The 17,392-nt window shown below is 46.1% G+C and overlaps 2 protein-coding genes across 3 annotated transcripts in view; both read left to right on the top strand.

The window, feature by feature from the left end:
- Positions 1-16,228, top strand: part of LOC142011583 (uncharacterized) — a 50,746-nt gene extending 34,518 nt beyond the window's left edge. For both annotated transcript variants that reach the window (XM_074991317.1, XM_074991316.1), the window contains 3 exons: positions 4,876-4,982; positions 12,255-12,378; positions 13,303-16,228. In XM_074991317.1, the coding sequence (XP_074847418.1) occupies positions 4,876-4,982; positions 12,255-12,378; positions 13,303-13,358 (287 nt within the window). In that variant the 3' untranslated portion in view covers positions 13,359-16,228. The remainder of the gene's footprint in view (positions 1-4,875; positions 4,983-12,254; positions 12,379-13,302) is intronic.
- LOC142011584 (uncharacterized) lies at positions 5,549-7,377 on the top strand. Its single transcript, XM_074991318.1, has 2 exons — positions 5,549-6,300; positions 6,548-7,377. The coding sequence occupies exons 1-2, from the start codon at positions 5,893-5,895 to the stop codon at positions 6,734-6,736; spliced, it is 597 nt and encodes a 198-aa protein (XP_074847419.1). The 5' UTR covers positions 5,549-5,892; the 3' UTR covers positions 6,737-7,377.
- Positions 16,229-17,392: the final 1,164 nt, after the last annotated feature.

Below are 17,392 nucleotides of genomic sequence, written 5' to 3'. Positions count from 1 at the left end.
AATCTGGAGTGACTGAATAGAAGAAGCAGATATGAATTTGCTGGCATCTTTCCATTTCTGCCCAGCACTAGTTAAGATTCTAGAACAGACACAACAGCTTGTCTGTCACAGGATTTTATAAATAACATTTTTTATTGAAGAAAAACAAGTGTTCCCAGCCCATTGGACTCTGCTTATTTACCCTGCGGGAGCTGTATAACTTGTGAGCAATAGTCCAGGCTACACATGAGTAAGGAGGACAGCAGGATAAGCAGCTCTTCCGTTGGTACTTCCTTGATTTTATTTGGCATGTGGTTTTATATGGTTTGAGCATTTTGTGTTTGATTCCCAGTTGGAAAGAAAGGCAGAACTCTTGTGCATCCATGGACTAGCATTAAGTTTAACTGACAGCTTGAATATATATCTGTGAACTCAGCAGCTGTCGCTATTCACTGTACATTTTAATTTAAAGAGGAAATGGGATGTTTTCCGCAGACAGTAGAAGCTTTTTCCTAACTCATTATTATTATTACTACTATTACTGCAGAACAGAAGAATGAAGGAGAATGTTACTAACACATATTTCTTCAATTTAGTTGAGATAATGCCTGGCATTAGGGTTTGTGCTGGCATGTTACATTGCTCTTTAAACAAGGCCTGATAACTCTTCGTGATATGAGGATTAAGCATGTCATTTATAACCTGATGAGCACAGAAGATTACTCCTACACATTCAACCCATTTCTTTTCATTTCTCTCACAGTTTTTTGATAGGTGTGCAGAATGGTGATAGCAAGGGATGAGGCATTATGGACCTGGGGCCGCATTCTTAGCTCAGCCTCTGACTCATGGGCCAGTCACCCTCTGTGATCCAGTTTATCCATGATAATAATAATGACCTAGCTCACTGCCAGTGGGGGAGGGTTGAGATGTGTATCCCAGCTGCAGCCAGTGTAACAGCTTATCTGGCAGGATGAGGAAAATGTCTTCAATCTTGAAGTTATTAGTTAATGGCACTACTTTTGTGCAGGTGGCCAAGGATTCTTTTAATGACCACCAGGGATCATGAAGATCTTGTTTTTTACATAATATCCAGAAGACAGCACCTTCAGCAGCACATCATCATCATCATCATTATCATCAACTATGGGTTCAGCGCCTGTTGGTGTCCAATGCTTCCGTCACTATTTCCTTCCATCTTTCCATGTCCAGTACAAAGTGACTTAGTTTCTGTAGACTAGCTCTGCACCAATCTACTATATCATCTCTCCATTCTGTGTGGGGTCCGCCTCTTCTGTTCAAACCATCTATTATGCTGAATACCAGGGTTTTGACTTTTTGTTTGTCGTTCATTCTGCAGATATGCCCAAATAGCCATAACTTCTATTTATAACCTTCTGCAGTAGGTTCTCTTTCGTCTCTATCTTCCTGTATTATTCCTCATTGGTGACCTTCTGCATCTATCCTGTTCCCAGGATCTTTCTGTAACAACTCCTTTCAAACACCAATATCCTTCTTTTCTAATCTTTCCTTATCACCCGTGTTTCACATCTGTACAACATACACATACAACATACAACCGCTGAATACACATGTTGTCAAGACTCTCAACTTGATTTCTAAGCTAATCGCTTTGCTTTTCCAGATCTTATCCATTACCTTCAAACTCGCTCTTGCTTTCACTATTCTAGTCACTATTTCCTTTTTACAGTCTTGAACGTACATCACGTTGGTCCCCAGATATGTGAACTTCTGATGAAGTAAAGAGGGTCCTTGTCAACAGTAGATGGGAACCCACTCTCACGTCTTACTGTTATAAATGGTGGCAGTTTTCCCACTGGATCCACTCCCATCATTCCACACCTTTTCATACTGCGCCTTTGCCTATCCTTTTGGATTACCTATTGCACCTGTGTGAGTCTGGCCTTAGTCTCAGCATGGTCTGAGGACATGCCACAGCCTTGACAGCCTTTCAGCAACCCAAAGAGGGTTTTCCTTCCTGGTGCATCCTACCACCAAACACTTCTTAACAGGCCTTCAAAACACCTTTCTGTCAGTCTGCCCCCTGGTCCCCATCTGTGACCTTAACCATGTACTTCACTGCCTTATGAAGCTGCCCTTTGCGCCCTTGGCAATGTGCTCCTGGCTCCATCTATCGATGAAAGTCTAGTTTCTTGTAGCAATTATGTTGCCCAGGCACGTTGGAGAGCTCGCTGCCCTTATGGCTGAGCCTCCCTATGCTGTTTTTACCAAAGATAGAGTTACCTTGCAACCTCATCCCAAGTTTCTACCCAAGGTTCCCTTGCCGTTTCAGATCAGTAAATTGATTCACTTACGTTCTTTCCGAAGATGCATTCTGACCTAGTGCATGCAGTGTGGCATACGTTGGATGTCTGTCAGGCATTGACCTTCTATATTGACCATATGAAGCCTTAGCACAAGTCTACCTGGCTTTTCTTGTCCTTTGTGGAGTGGTCCAAAGGCCTGCCCATCTCATCTCAGCAACTGTCCAAGTGGGTTTCCTCCTGCATCCACACCGGTTATGCACTTCATCATAAAGAGCTACTGGGTGCAGCCATGGCCCACTCAACCCCAGGCCATGTCTTCCTCTGCCACCTTCCTCAAGAACATACCCCTTACTGACATTTGTAAGGCAGCCATGTGGTCTTCCAGTAATACGTTTGCTTGGCGCTGTGCTCTTCCGTCTACCATCACATCTTCTATCCAAGTGGGCCAAGGTATGTTGTCTACTGTGGTAGTGACTGAGCTCCAAACCCAACTCCATTCTGCAACTACTTTATAGACATCGAGAGTGGATCACTCGCAGGGACATTACTCAAAGAAGAGGAGGAAGTTACTCACCTTGTGAAGTAACAATGGTTCTCCAAGATCTGTGTCACTGTGGGTGCTCCACTTCCCTCCCTCCTTCCCCTGCTTTGAAGCGTCCTGCTCTATTTGTCAGGTAGAGACGGAATGGAGGAGCCCGTGCCACGTGCACACCAGAGAGTACGAGGAGGAATTTCTGCACATGTACGGTGCAGGAAACCACGGCTATGGAAGAATCTCCAAGCTCTGGCGCGAGGACTCACTGACACCCTGAGTGGAGCACAAATGGCAACACACTTCTTGAAGAACCATCATTGCTGCACCAGAAGAGTAACTTCCTCATACCTAAAGTTAAGCAGTGGATAGGTATTTGCAGGATCAGGGCCCTCGTTCATATATTACTATTAAAATGATCATTGATAATACACGCATCTTAGGTGTATTCAGTCTTACTTTTACTTCACAAGACTTCTTCCTGACATTGGTTTTTACTTTCAGTTCAGGAAGTAATATAGTAGGGAAAATTTAAGTCTAGCTATATGGAATGGCTGCCTCATATACACATTTTGTTCACTCATTCCTGTCTCTGTCTAGATAATTTATTTGGCCTTTCCTTCATCTATTCTAGAAGTGTTCATTTATGCAGTGTATATGTACTTGGATTGACTTTTTATAAGATAGTGCATTAGAAAATGCTTCCTTCCTTTTGATTAAGAAAATACATGTGTGAATGTCTAGAGGATGTTTTAAAATGTAAAAATAGTTGAACAAGAAATGTATTATCTTTATAGTATATTAAATTGACCTCAAGTTGTACAAAGCAACCTTTTACTGCTGGTAGCAGAGTTTTGATGCTGGTATCACAGTTTGAAGAAGACTTTTCTGCTAGCTCAGGATTTATTTGTATTTGTTATTCCAGGAGATATGGTAGGTTAAAAGTTTTCTTTTGTGTTTTAAAAATCCTTATCTCTGTTAAGAGCTGCAGTTTTTAGAACTGAGAGATTTTTTAAGGAAAAAATCAAACCAAACACTCACTGTTTTATGTTGCTTGTTTGCCTTTTACCCTTCTGTTTGTTTAGACAAAGAAATTAGACTGCCTTGTTTTGCTTTTCAGTTTTCAGCCATTAGCACAGTGATTCTCAAACTAGCTGGGGAACCCTTCTGTAGGATTCTTTGAACAGTTGACATGTAGGGCCAGATTTTCATAGGTTTAAGGCACCTAAAGTTGCAGATTAGGTTTTGGGAGGTGGTGGGAAGCGGGAGGTGATTTTCAAAGGAGATTAACTCAAAACTCTTACTAGAGTCAGTTGAAATCATTGCAAGGTGGTGCCTTTGAAAATCCTAGTAGGCACCTATTTGCATTGGTAATCTCCTGTATAACACCAAAAATCTGTTTTATCCTGCTGCTACTACTTTTCCTCCTTGTTTGCCACTATGAGAAACAGAACAGATGGAAAAGGGGAGATGAAATCAGGAGTGTGTGGCTGAATTATTTTCAGAAGGGAAAAAGGTGCTTTGTGGACATTTGAAAATACCTGAATCCTTTCCTAATATTACACTTCCCTCTGAGCAATGGCTGAGGAGATGAATGAATGGATGAATGCTGAGGAGAAGGTCCAGGAAACAGTCTCTGTTAAGATGTGGATCACATTGCAATGTCAACCCTTGCACTAACATTATGTTGCAATCTCTGCAAGCACTCGAAGGAATCCCTTAAAAATAGAATGTTCCCAATGAAATTTTTTTTGAAAAATATTGGAAACACTTCTGTTAATCTCAGATTTTGTACAGCCTGTTTACCAAAGGGGAGGGTGAAAGAGCTTTTACAGACTGTCCGCATGTTTTTGTGGCCTCCTTTAATTGTGCTTGGGGCCTGAAGAATTTAATCCCTGGTTGTGCTTTTAACATTCAAGAGATACATATTTTAATACAATCCAAATACAAGAATTCCCTTGCGCAGACAGTGAGACGTTAGCTGTTTTATGTAATGTTTGTTTTGCTAGTAACAGGCTGATGAGGAAGTAATATTATAGATTTGAATGTAATGTATTTGTGCGCTTACATTAACAGATGATCCCGTAGCAGTTGACCTCAATTCCGACTGGAATGCTCCCACAGAGGAGTGGGGAAACTGGTTGGGAGAGGAGGAGATGTGCACAGGAGCAGAGAGAGAGAAGGTGAGGGAATGATATAAGAGAATGAGAGAGAATTACTGTATGCAATGAAAAGCCATTGAGAGCGAGTCGGAGCCGAAGGGTGTGTGAAGAAGCTGCACGGCAGCACATCTTTCACCTGAGCAGGAGACAATGCACCATGAGCTCACCCCTCTCTGACCCTTTTGAGATAGGTAATGTTGCTGTGGGCAGAGGGACTGCGTTCCTGTGTCATCCTAGGACTGGCCCAAGGGTACAGTGGAAGGAAAAGTTTCCTTGTGCCAGTTTTGGGGTAGCTGCAGTCCAGCCTCAGAAGCCTGAAGTCAGCTGATTCCTACACATTTATCATCTGTGTGGCCGTGTTTTCATGTGCACACGTTGTTCAGTCGCTGCACGCTACATTGGCCACGCTCCGGGAGAGAATCGCTTTTACTCAGGCTGACATTAGAGAATGTCAGAGCCTTAACTGATCAAAGTCCACAGCCGACGCAAGTGACCCGTTGTCACACCTTCTCATTTTGGTCTCAGGCACATATTCAGTGAGGCTGCGTCTACATGTGTCACATCTTCTGGAAGAGGATCTTCCGGAAGGTCGCTTCAGGAAGATCATCTTCTGGAAGAGAGCGTCTGCACACAACGCGGCATCCGAAAGAGCTGCCTGGTCTTCCGGAAGGTCATGTCCACACATGTGCAGATGCTCTTCTGGAAGAACAGGACTGGAAACACCTCAGATGGGGGTCGCAAGGCCAGAGGGCCATTCTGGGGCACTGACCATGCAGCCTGTTAAAGGGCCCCTCCCCAACAGCCCCTCCCTGCACTAGCTGCTGAGGCCCATTGTGATGCCCACAGCACAAGTCACCATTTCGCTGCTCCTGCAACAGTGCACCTACCAGCCGTCGACCCCGAGGTCCTTCAGCAGCACAGGCTTGGCTTGATGAGGGAGCTGAGAAGCCTCCTGGCCACTCTCCTCAGACTGCTGCAGGAACCCAGCATGAGCTCCAAGGGCCCTGACCCACCCCTGCCCTTGCCGGGCCCCCGACAGCCCATCTCCCACGTGTGGACCCATGCTGCCAGCAGCGACTGGTGGGACCGAGTGGTGATGGCCCAGTGGGACAACAAACGGTGGCAGCGGAACCTGCACATGCAGAAGGGCACATTCCATGAGATCTGTACCTGGCTGGCCCCCGTGCTTCACTGCCAGGACACGGGGACGCGGCCAGACCTTCTGGTGGAGAAGCGCCTAGTCTTCGCCCTCTGGAAGCTGGCCAACCTGGATAGCTACTGCTTTGTGGGGCAGCAATTCGGGGTGGGCAAGTCCACCTTCGGGACCGTCATACTTGAGGTAAGCCACCTGCTAGGCCCCAGCCCAGCTTGGGGAGCAGGGAGGGGCGTGTCGGGCAACAGGAACTCAGTGGGGGTGTCCCGGATACTGGGGATGCCGTTGCCCCACTCATGCCCAGGCCTGCTCCCGGAGGGGCACCCTACTGGGGGAGGGGCATAGGGAGGGAGGGAGGGAGGGAAGGAACGGGAACCAGCCCAGGGTACCCCTAGGTACACCTACGAGCATGCACGCTCTCTGTCTCCTGCAGGTCGTGAGGGCTATCAACAATGTGCTCGTGCAGCGGCTTGTGTACCTCAGGGACCTTGGTGCGGCCATGGCAAGCTTCACGGAGCTCAGGTTCCCCCAGTGCTTTGGGGCAGTGGATGGCACCCATATCCCCTCAGGGCCCCGGCCTGCTGTGCCGGCCAATACATCAACCGCAAGGGATACCGCTTGATTGTGCTTCAGGCAGTGGTAGATGTTTGGGGCCGGTTCACTGATGTCTATGTCGGCTGGCCCAGCTGGGCACATGATGGCCACATCTTTAGGATCTCCTCTCTGTGCCACTGGATGGAGGCAGGCAAATACATCGCCAAACGGGAACTCGTCATCAGTGACGCTGCCGTCCTGCTGTGCCTGGTAGCCGACCTGGCGGACTCCCTGCTGCCATGGCTGCTAGACTCCTACATTGGGCACCTGACCCCATCCCAGGAGCTCTTCAGTGACCGGCTAGGACACTCTCATAACACCGTGGGGTGTGCCTTTGGGCGGCTGAAGGCGACGTTCCTGGTGGGGGAGGTTCCTCACGTGCCTTGATGTGGAGGTGGAGAACGTCCCGCAGCTTGTGGCCACCTGCTGTGCGCTCCACAACCTCACTGAGGCGCGTGAGGAGACACAGCACCAGGGCTGGCTGGCTCCGTTGCTGCAGGGGTATGAACAGCCACCCGCAGCCCCCAACCAGCAGCTCCACCGGGATGGGGTCTGCATCCATGAGGCTCTCTGGGAGGCCTTAACCCATGGGGACCTCTAAGCTGGGCCCACAGCACAACCCCTCCTCCACCCCCCCTCCCAATGAATAGGGACACAGGGGGGTGCCAGCTAAACCTGTACATATGTGAATAATGAACAACAGATAATGTCGTCTATCAACAATAAAACTTGGTTTGCTATAAAACAAGAGATTGGGATCAACTATTTACAAGGGGGCATCTGGGCAGCCGGTGCATAACAACCTGGGCGGGGAAGGCGATGGGAGGGGAGGGCCCTTACTCGAGGGATGGGGTGGAGAGTCGTGAGTCCTGGCGCCCGTGGCTGCCTCTCCCGCCCCAGGTGCACAGTCCCTGTTGGGGCCCTGATGGGGCTGGGAGGACGGGGAGGTAGTGGTGGGCAGCCTATGGCACATCGTTGGTGGGGGAGGGCAGAGGGAAAGGTTCCTGGAGCAGGTGGCCTGCTGTGGCCAGGAGCCAGGCCCCCAGGTCTTGCAGGGTTGCTATGGGAAGCCCCTGGGGAAGGAGGGCAGCTAGGTTCTCAGGGGTGGGGATGGCTTGGGCCTCAGGGGCAGAAGTGGGGGCGGTGGGGGGGTGGCAGGTGCAGTAGGGGCGGCAGGAGGAGGGGGCAGGAAGCAGCAGGAGGAGGGGCGGCTGGGGGGGCAGCAGGTGGGCAGGGGGAGCACCATGGGGGCCCTGTGCACCTGGCGGAGCATCCCCCCCGTGTCCCAGCACCACCGAAGGTCCTCTACCTCCAGGGCCAGGTGCCTTTCTGCCACATTGTTTTGGTGGCAGAGGGCAGCCGCATACGCTGCTGTCTCCTCTGTCAGGCTCTGCCGACGGACCCTCTGTGCTTGCTGGGCTGCAGCCACTCGCGAGGGTTGTAGCCCCTTCCTGCTCCTGCGTCCTGGACACTGTCAGCAGGCCCTGGCCTCCTCCAGCACCTCTCCCATCCCCGTGATGGAGCTGCTGTAAGACAAGGGGAGGGGAAGGGGGGATTAGGGCCCTAGCCAAGCCCTGTGTGGCAGTCTCCTGTCCCCCCCGGGCACCTCCTCCCATGCTGAACCCAAGGGATGCCCTTGTAGCACAGGTCCGGTGACGCCCGGCTGGAGGTCTCCTGGCTGCTCAGTTTGGAGGCCATCGCCTGAGGCTTCCTGGGGCTGGCTGGTGAGCTTGACCTCCTCTCCAGCCTCTTTGGAGGAGCCCCTGACCTCCCCCTCTGGCTGCTGTCCCTGGCCCGCACATATCCCTGGCCCAGTTCCTTTTTCTTGCACTGAACCTGGTCTGTGGTCTGGGCAAGATGGCCATAGGCGGCAGGGCTGTGGACAGGCAGGTGCAGGTAGGGGCATTTCTCTGGTGCCCCAATATGTCCTTCAGCACATCTTCCTCACACCAGAATGTGAGCAGGTCCTGCAGCTCTGGCTCCTTCCAGGCTGGGGCCCTCCTTTTCCATGGCCTCTCCTCTTCCAAGCTGCTGTCATCTGCGGCCGCAGGGTTGTCCTGTGGAGCTCGGGGGGCTGGCTGCTGGCCATTGGTTCTGGGGTGGCAGTAGGCTGGGTGCTGCAGCCTAGCACATTCTGCCAGCCGGTACAGCCCCTGCTTTCTGCTGCGGGGTTTCTAGGTCCTCACAGCTTTAACTGATGCTGGAACCAGGCACCATAGAGCCCCCAGGGCCTTGATAGACTGTCTCCAGGCTCTGGGAGGGAGCCGCCCTGGCACACCCCTTCTTCTGGAAGAATATTCCAGAAGAAGGCGCTATTCCTCTCACGGAATCGGCATTAGGGATCTGGAAGAAGTGGTGCGTTCTTCCAGATTCCTTCCAGAAGAGTGCCTGGCATGTGTGGACGCTCCCCAGAGCTTCCAGAAGAAGCCAGTGTTCTTCTGGAAGATCTGACACGTGTAGACGCAGCCTGAGAGACATGAGTGAAACTGACTTGTTCGCAACTGGGACAGACAAGCCAAGGCACAAAACTTGCTGACTAAGCTACTGGAAATCCAGGCAGAGGCTGCCAAATTTACTGATTAGTCCAGGTAGGACTCTCAAACGGTTGATGGAGAAGAGCTTTCGGAGCTCTTTGCAGGCAGCTCTCTCAGACCAGTCTATAGGATTCCACTTGGACTGCTTGCACATGAGTAAGAGGCTCTAATGATAGAGTTTCCATAGAAAAATGACCGGCAGATTTGTTACATCACCACGTAGTCCTCGGGAAAACTGTCCCCAGGCTCCTCTAGCAAAGGGTATCACTGGGTCATCATTGCTGCTTAGGACTTGTCAGAAGGCGGAGAGGAAATTGTTCCTGTCTCTCTGAATAGAACAAGGAAGACAGTAAAAAACTTTTCCAGGAAAACTTAGTGACACCTTTGAGTTTAATTGCTAAAAGGAATGCAAAAGGCCTTCTCTTCTGTGGGGGTCTGAGCTTCCCTTAATCCCCCACCAAAAGGTTGCACATATAGGCTACGTCTACACTAGCGAAAAACTTCGAAATGGCCATGCAAATGGTCATTTCGAAGTTTAATAATGAAGCTCTGAAATACATATTCAGCGCCTCATTAGAATGTGGGCAGCAGCGGCACTTTGAAATTGATGCGGCTCTCCGCTGTGCGGCTCGTTCAGGTGGGGCTCCTTTTCAAAAGGACCCCAGCTACTTCGAAGTCTCCTTATTCTTATCTGCTCATAGGAATAAGGGGACTTTGAAGTAGCCGGGGTCCTTTAGAAAAGGAGCCCCGTCTGGACGAGCCACACGGCGGTGAGCTGTGTCAATTTCGAAGTGCCGCGGCTACTGGCATTTTAATGAGGCGCTGAATATGTATTTCAGTGCTTCATTAGAAAACTTTGAAATGGCCATTTGCATGGCCATTTCGAAGTTTTGGCTAGTGTAGACACGGCCATAATGTCAAGGGGACCCTGTCACAACATGATATTCTCCTAACATGATTACAAAATAGTTCAGTGTTACAGTGCAGATAGGAGCAGGCTGCGTTAACTGTGGAAAATCATGTTTCTGGGACATATTTAATACACACTACAGCCGTGTCTGCACCCCAACCCTGAGCTGGGTTTTAACTGCAGTGTTATAACCAGGTCACTGGGCAGAACTTCCAATAGTACAGAGGAGACCCTTGGTACCAATTAAGGTTAAACAGGAACAGGTTTATACCATTTAGATTGAAGTTTATAGAGAGACAGTTCCCCTAGAGAGCCCTGTGGGATAAAGGAAATGTAATCTCAACACACTTCGTGGGGTAGGTATTACAACTGCAACTATGAAATTAGGATATTGCTTGGCCCACCTGTCTGAAGAGTTCTTGCCACTCTGCAGAAAGGCATGTGAAGAAAACCAACCAAAATATATTGAGTTTTAATGTCTGGGTTTAATAAATTAACTTTGAACGTTTACAGCAGTGTACTATCCTTGTCCTTCCCCATGCCCTGTAAGAAGCCATCTCTAGGATTATACATTCAGGGGCTTTTTTGCTTTCCCAGCTGCTGGGTTGCAGTGTCTGATATTTCCCCTAGCTTAAATTTGGAGCACTCTCAGGTTTTCTCTGCTTATGTCATCTATTATTGGCCCTCAGTGGGTTATAATAACAGGCAAGAATCTCTGGAGTACCTCCCCCTGTGTCCCCTTAATATAGCTCCTGCATTGGCAGTTGGAGGTAACTTAAGGGCTGCCTCTATACTAGCAAGTTCTTTTGAAATATTTTTTGAAAGAAGGAGGCCCTTTTGCAATATCCAGCAGAGCGTCTACACACAAAAAATGTTGTTTTCAAATTAAGTCACAAGAACGTAGTGCTCCTTTTGAAAATGCTTTTCCACTCCCATTTCAGGAAGAGCACCTCCTTTCAAAGGAACGTGGGCGTAGATGCTCTGTGGGCCTTTTTTTCCAAAAGAGCAGTCCTCATGGCACCTGATTTTCCAATGCCTGGCCCATTCTTTCAGAAGAGTGGGGGTTGTGTGGATGCTCTCTTTGAAAAGAGCAGATCGTTCTTTGGATCCGGTTTTTCTGGCATGGATATGCTCTTTCGAAAGAAGTTCTTTTGGAAGAGATCTTCTGGAAGGACTTCTTTTGAAAGATCGCTGTAGTGTACATGTACCCAAGGTAAGTCTGCCTTAGAACTAGAAGGTGTAATTTCCAGCCCAAGTGGACATACACATGCTAGCCTGCTAAAAATACAAGCGTAGCTGCAGAGGGCTAGCTGCCCTGAACATTAACCTGTTTGAGACCCTAGATACCCACAGATTCAGTTATGATAACTCACAACCTCTTGAGGCTTCCCTTAGGCAACAGGCATCCTCCGCTCTCCATTTATACCAGCTTTAAAGGATTTCTGTGTTGCTGCAGAGATAGCTTTGCCAACAAACCAATGTACCAGGATTCCTAGTTTACGAAGGAACAAGCAGCTGGACTCCACTTTTGTAGCAGGAGGTGTTGAAGCTTAAGAACTGAAAGATCTGTCATCCACACACACAGGTGTCAGTTTAGTTCCGGAAGTTTGGCTTGTATCTCCAAGAACTGTCTTCAAAAACTACTCCAGAATCCTTACACCTGTCCTGTGTATAATGGTGTTATCCTGGAGTTGGTTATGCTTGTGAGGCAAAAACTTTTTTTCAAGCTAATCAAAAGTTGGTGCTGGCTGCTCTGCAAGTTATCCAGATGGAAGCAGATGTACTGTAAACATACAAGTCAGAAATCCAGAGGTAACTGCTCATCACAATTTCTGTGCCTTGCCAGTTTTGTGGACTATTGCCAGTTAGCAATGTGCACAATTGTGCAATAAAATTGAACTACTCTACACCCCTCCCTGAAAGCTTTGAGAAAAAGGTATAATACTTAAATCCTGTCTAAAACAAAGACACAGTAGTTGGATAGATGACACTCTGTTAGGTCTAATCCTTTTAAAATTCAATTTGCTCTATGATTGTTTTAAATACTCTCTCTTATTGCTTATAGTATTTGCATTTTTTCATATTTATTCTTAAATCCTCAGCAAGGTTTGGAAATAAGAACAGGGGAAGGTCCAAGCGAGGTGCTGTCTATGAAACACAGCAGTCATGCTATCTGTACCTTTTTCAAAGTACCCCTGGATCCTGCTAACAATTTACCCCATAATGGTGAGTGATTATTTTTGCACTTTGGAGAACTGTGATTTCAGAAACTTGATAATCTGTGGTGTGTTCATCCATGCATTTGTTTTCACTAAAATGTTGATGGCCTTTTTCTTTAGGGCTATGTCTACACAAGAAGCCTCTGTCAACAGAAATCACGGTTGGAAGGGATTTCCAGCAAAACTTCCATCAACAGATTGCGTCTTCACATAAAAGCAGATCGAAAGAGCAATCTGCTCTGTCAACGGAGAGCAGCCAGACTTCCTGGCCCTCTCTTAACAGAATGGCTGATTGGAAGTTCTGCAAACAGGGCAGCCAGGCAAACCGGAAGCCCTGTCTATAGACAAAAGAGGGCCCCAGAGTGTCTACACGGCTGTTTTGTTGACAGAACACTGTCAAGAGAGATGTTATACCTGAACGGGCAGATGTGCTGGGGTTTGTCAGCAAATTGGCAACAAAGCACATTTTGCATGTAGACACTCTGCAGTTTTTTCCCCCTACAAAAGCCCAGTTTTGCTGGGAAAAGCCTCTTGTGTGGACGTAGCCTAGAAGTACACGTTCATTTTAACAGAGAAGCACAATAACATTATTCAGATGTTCTTTGACAAGGCCTATACCTGCTTCTATTAAAGTTAATGACAGAATTCCCATTTACTTCAATGCAAATAGGATCAGGACCCATGAAGGATTTTTTCAACATGAAACAGGGTGACAGTGATAGACATACACCTGATCCAAAGCACACAGAAGTTATGGAAAGTCCTTTCATTGATTTTAGTGGACATTGGATCAGGCCTGGTAAATAGGTGTCCCTTGTGAAATACATAGACATAACATGAAAGGTAATACTTAAATGGTTTGAGTTTTGTCCAGCAATATGACTTTTGTCATGGGAAGTTTTTATTACCTGTGCTGCGGTTTGTATTGCAGGTGTACCTGTTAAAAAGGAGAGGCGGAAGAGGAAGAAAATGAGGAAAGAGACTTGATGGAGCTATGTAGCTGACAGCGTGAAAACCAAATAGCATGTGTGCTGATTAGCTGCAAGAGTTCTGCTTTCTGTGGTGATGGTCTGAGCCCAAAGCAACGAGAGGATCTAGAAGAATCTCAATAAACGGGACGAGATGAGAACAGGAATAGTGAGCTGCAGGAAGAGAGGGAGAGTGTGTGCATGCGAGTGAGAGAGAATGAGCCATGACAATGTGTGCAGAAGCTGGTTTTGAAACAGAATTGCTGTTAAAAACAACCCACTGCCCTTGATCGCTTAAGAAAACACTGAAGGATTTTAATTCATTTGCATTAAACCCTTTAGTGTCCTTTTACTTATTAACTTGTGACTTTGTGTGACATCATAGTCAAAATCCATAAATGATCACAAATGTAATTAGATTCCATGGAGGATCCATCTTTTATTCCAGGCTCTATTTGCACTTTACAACGTGACATATGAAGTTGTGCTCCTTGACAGGTTAGTAATGTACAAAAGGTGGGTGCTACATGCTAACGTGGATGTAAATGAAAAGAAAGCAATTGTTTGACCGAAACAAAGAATAGCACTGCTCACCCACAAATCTTCTCTTGGACATGTTTAACTAATTACAGCTTTTGAAGTGACATTTTGATTTATTTCAGCTCACACTCAGACCAGCTGGCTCCAAAGGTGAACATTTCTAAAGGAGATTTTTATTTATTTAGAAAACTTGTGTAACTTTTCCAGGTTTTGTGGTGAGCTGGTATTTATTAGCCTTTATGTTCAAAGCATGATCCTTTTCTGTAACTTTACTTTAGTTTGACAGAGCCTGTTGAGGACTTTTTTTTCAGCCTGCAGTTTGGCAGTTTTTACCATTTTATTACTTCTAATATTATAAGACAAGTATCTAGATGAAAGTAAAAAAAAAAATCTGACTTTTTTATGGTGATGGGTATATAATTCTCATCTTCAAATGGCTGTTTAAAGTAGAAGATATCCAATAATGAAGTGTTCTACTTTAAATGCCAAGAGAATGTGAAAGTTGCAAGATTGATGCCACTGAAACTCTTTATTGACAGAACATCTACAGCACAGGCAGTAACTATAAGTGCTGCTCAGAAAATGTGCCTCAGCCCTGATTGAACTTGGGAAGGCCACCTCAAGGGGTAAGATGATAGTTATTCTGTCTCTGTGCCCATTCAGCTGTGTGCCTCTGATGAAACTGGGTTCCAGTTATGGTTGTGTGTAAAACGGGCATTTGTTCCCAGTTGGACCAACATCCTAAAACTTCTTTAATGTAGGCCAGCATCAAATATTAGAAATCTGGAATCATTACCAGCAACACACATACTGGAACCACTGAGCTGGGGTAAAAAGCTCCATACCTCAGTAACCTGAACCATACAATCCCTGTTGCTAATGTGTTTGTGTAAGTGTAATCTTATCTAAAACCCTGGATGCATACATGTTGGCTTCCCTCCCCCCCGCCCCCCTGACCACTGGGTAGGATTTAAAGCATTACTATTCCTTAAAGAAACTACTACACAGAAATACTATATTGATATATGTAAAAGAGCAATTATCATGTGGTCTTAAGCACCTTTGACACAAATTAAAGGTTAATCCAATTAATACCAGCAGCTAACCTGTTACCATAAAACATCCCTCCTTCCACAGATAATTGCCTCCTTTAGCCCTTTCCTCATACAGAACGGAGCTAATAAATGAGCATTGCAGTGTGCCCTAAAGGTAAACAAAACAATTCAGGTAGCTCTGGGCTTTTTTTCCCATCACATGGGAGATTTTTAATGAGAAAGTTCAAAAATGTGCTTTAGAATTTGCATGTCTTGGATGCTTAGATATCAGTTAAAGGAAAACATATGCAATTTATGAATGGGACTAATAAAGCAAACTGTTTTCCCTGAAAAGCAGCTTGGTAATACCATTACACATAAAACTATCAAGAAAATACTTGCTCTTATTGGGAAAGCAAATCCAGAAAGAATTAGGACTTAGTGAATGGATTAATGAAATATGCAAATAACAGGTAACATTCTAGCTGCTTTGAAATTAATGCCAAGGTTCTCATTAATTCCACTATGGCCAAGATTTTACCTGAAATCGTTTTTTAGCAGCAGAAGATAATTTCCACTGATGAATAAAAAGAGAAAATATCTTCATGTGAGATGTAAGAAATTAATACAGTTGGTAGACTGAATTCACCTACCTTTTTCTGCACTTGTTTACATGTTTTGCAATGTTTGTGTAATGCTGTTTTGTTTCCAAAGTGAAATATTTAATTGTTTCTTTTCTAATAAAAAAATAAATAAAATCACTCTGAACAGCTGAGTAACTTTTGACCAACTTTCCAGTAGCAAGCATGTGTTAGAGAGAAAGAGAGCTGCAGGAAAAAGCTTTCTGGTGAGGAAATGTTTAATTTTCAGGCTTCCATGGTGATATTGTGAAAGGTTGTTTCAAGAATTGGCAAATGTTTTTCTAAGGAAAACATACTAAAGTTTTTCTTTTGTTAGAATTAAAGAACACATGAGGTGAGCCAGTGACATTCAATTGTACAGCTGAGAGTCTGACAAGCAACAAGAAACAGTTTACATATGGCCTAGTTCTACATGGTTATTAATACAACTCCCAACGATGTCAGCTGGAGCTTGGCCACATTAACAAACTGTTAACTGTATCTTACCCATTAGTGTAGCTTTCCCAGTGGCAGTAAGTGGCCACTCTAATACAGACAGGGCTCAGATGTTCATACCATTGTATGTATCTAATCTTGTGTCGTATTAGTGTGGAAATAAATAGTTGTACACAGCAGCACTAAGAGACATCATGGGCTCCAGGACCAGGTAGGAAGGGGGCCCAGCTCCATGCCCATGAAGGGGCAGGGCCAAGAGCAGTTAGCTCTCAGCACCACTTGGACCGTGGTGCTAGACCCCATAGCCTTACTCCCTCGCAGCCACGTAGTGCTGGAACCGGGCTCCTGCAGCACATCAAAGGACCTGGAGCTCCGGCTGCTGCCACTGAAATGACAGGCCTGGGAGCAACTGCCCCCTTTGCCCCTCCTGCCTCCACAGGCCTTGTTATACAAAAAGCCACAGTGAGGAAAATGTATCTCTGTGACTACAATATTAAAAGAGCACGTCCTCCTATGTGCATGCACAATTTCAAGGCTGCTTGGAGACCAGCCTCGTTTGGCTATCACCTCCAAAGATGTCAGAGTTACTGTATGAGGGATGGCAGGGCTAGCCTAGCTAAGGGTCAGGTTACACAGTGGTAAAACTGCCTGAACTCTGTCTTAATTAAATCTGTCTTTAGAGAGGTGCACAGCCTAACCAAGATTTTCAAAACTCTGCATGGATTGTACCTGAAGTTAAGCTACTAAATAAATGATCTGAATTTTCACTATGCAGCTCTCATAAATACCTATATGGCTTAATTTACTTTTTCAGTCTTTATGGGCTGAACATCCATAACTCGCTGAAATTAATACATCAGGTGGGTGTCCCTCACCTCTGAAAATCAGGCCCTTAACTGCCTTCATGAAATTGTCCTTTTCATCTCTGGAACCTTACACCATTTTTAGCTCATTCCTTATGTGGTCTGAAAGTACTGCATTGCTTTCTGTCACCCTTCTATGCCATAGGAATTGGTAGGCTAGATTAGACTTGAAGCCCATCAAATCAGTATCTTGTCTTTGACAGAGCCCAGCGCCAGACATTTCAGAGGAAGGAGTAAGAAGAACTCTGCAAAGGCAGATAGGGGACTGTCTGCTCACCTGCTTCCAATAGGACTGATGCTGATCCATAAAAAAGCCTGGTTTAAGCCGTGAAGAATGTGGCTTTGTTATTGTGATAACTCTGACTATTGTTTATTGTTCATCAAACCTGTCCTTTCACAGTGGATAGTAGCTTCTGATAGGCTGCATCTGCTACATAGATCTGCCTTTCTCTGATTCTTTAAGATTTTCAATTTCATCTCAAACCCAATTCCCCCCCCCGCCCCCGATATGACTCCTAGCTCTCAAATAAGATGATTGAT

This window comes from Carettochelys insculpta, chromosome 3, assembly GCF_033958435.1.
Source record: "Carettochelys insculpta isolate YL-2023 chromosome 3, ASM3395843v1, whole genome shotgun sequence".
Taxonomy (NCBI): domain Eukaryota; kingdom Metazoa; phylum Chordata; order Testudines; family Carettochelyidae; genus Carettochelys; species Carettochelys insculpta.
The sequence above is the reverse complement of the archived record's forward strand: the minus strand, read 5'-3'. Positions and strand labels throughout refer to the sequence as shown.

What these genes read in the sequence shown, in the direction of transcription:
- LOC142011584 (XM_074991318.1), top strand. Translation starts at nt 5,893, where the DNA reads ATGAGGGAGCTGAGAAGCCTCCTGGCCACTCTCCTCAGACTGCTGCAG. An exon ending in TCGGGACCGTCATACTTGAG is followed by an intron (nt 6,301 to 6,547) that starts GTAAGCCACCTG and finishes TGTCTCCTGCAG; the next exon opens with GTCGTGAGGGCTATCAACAA.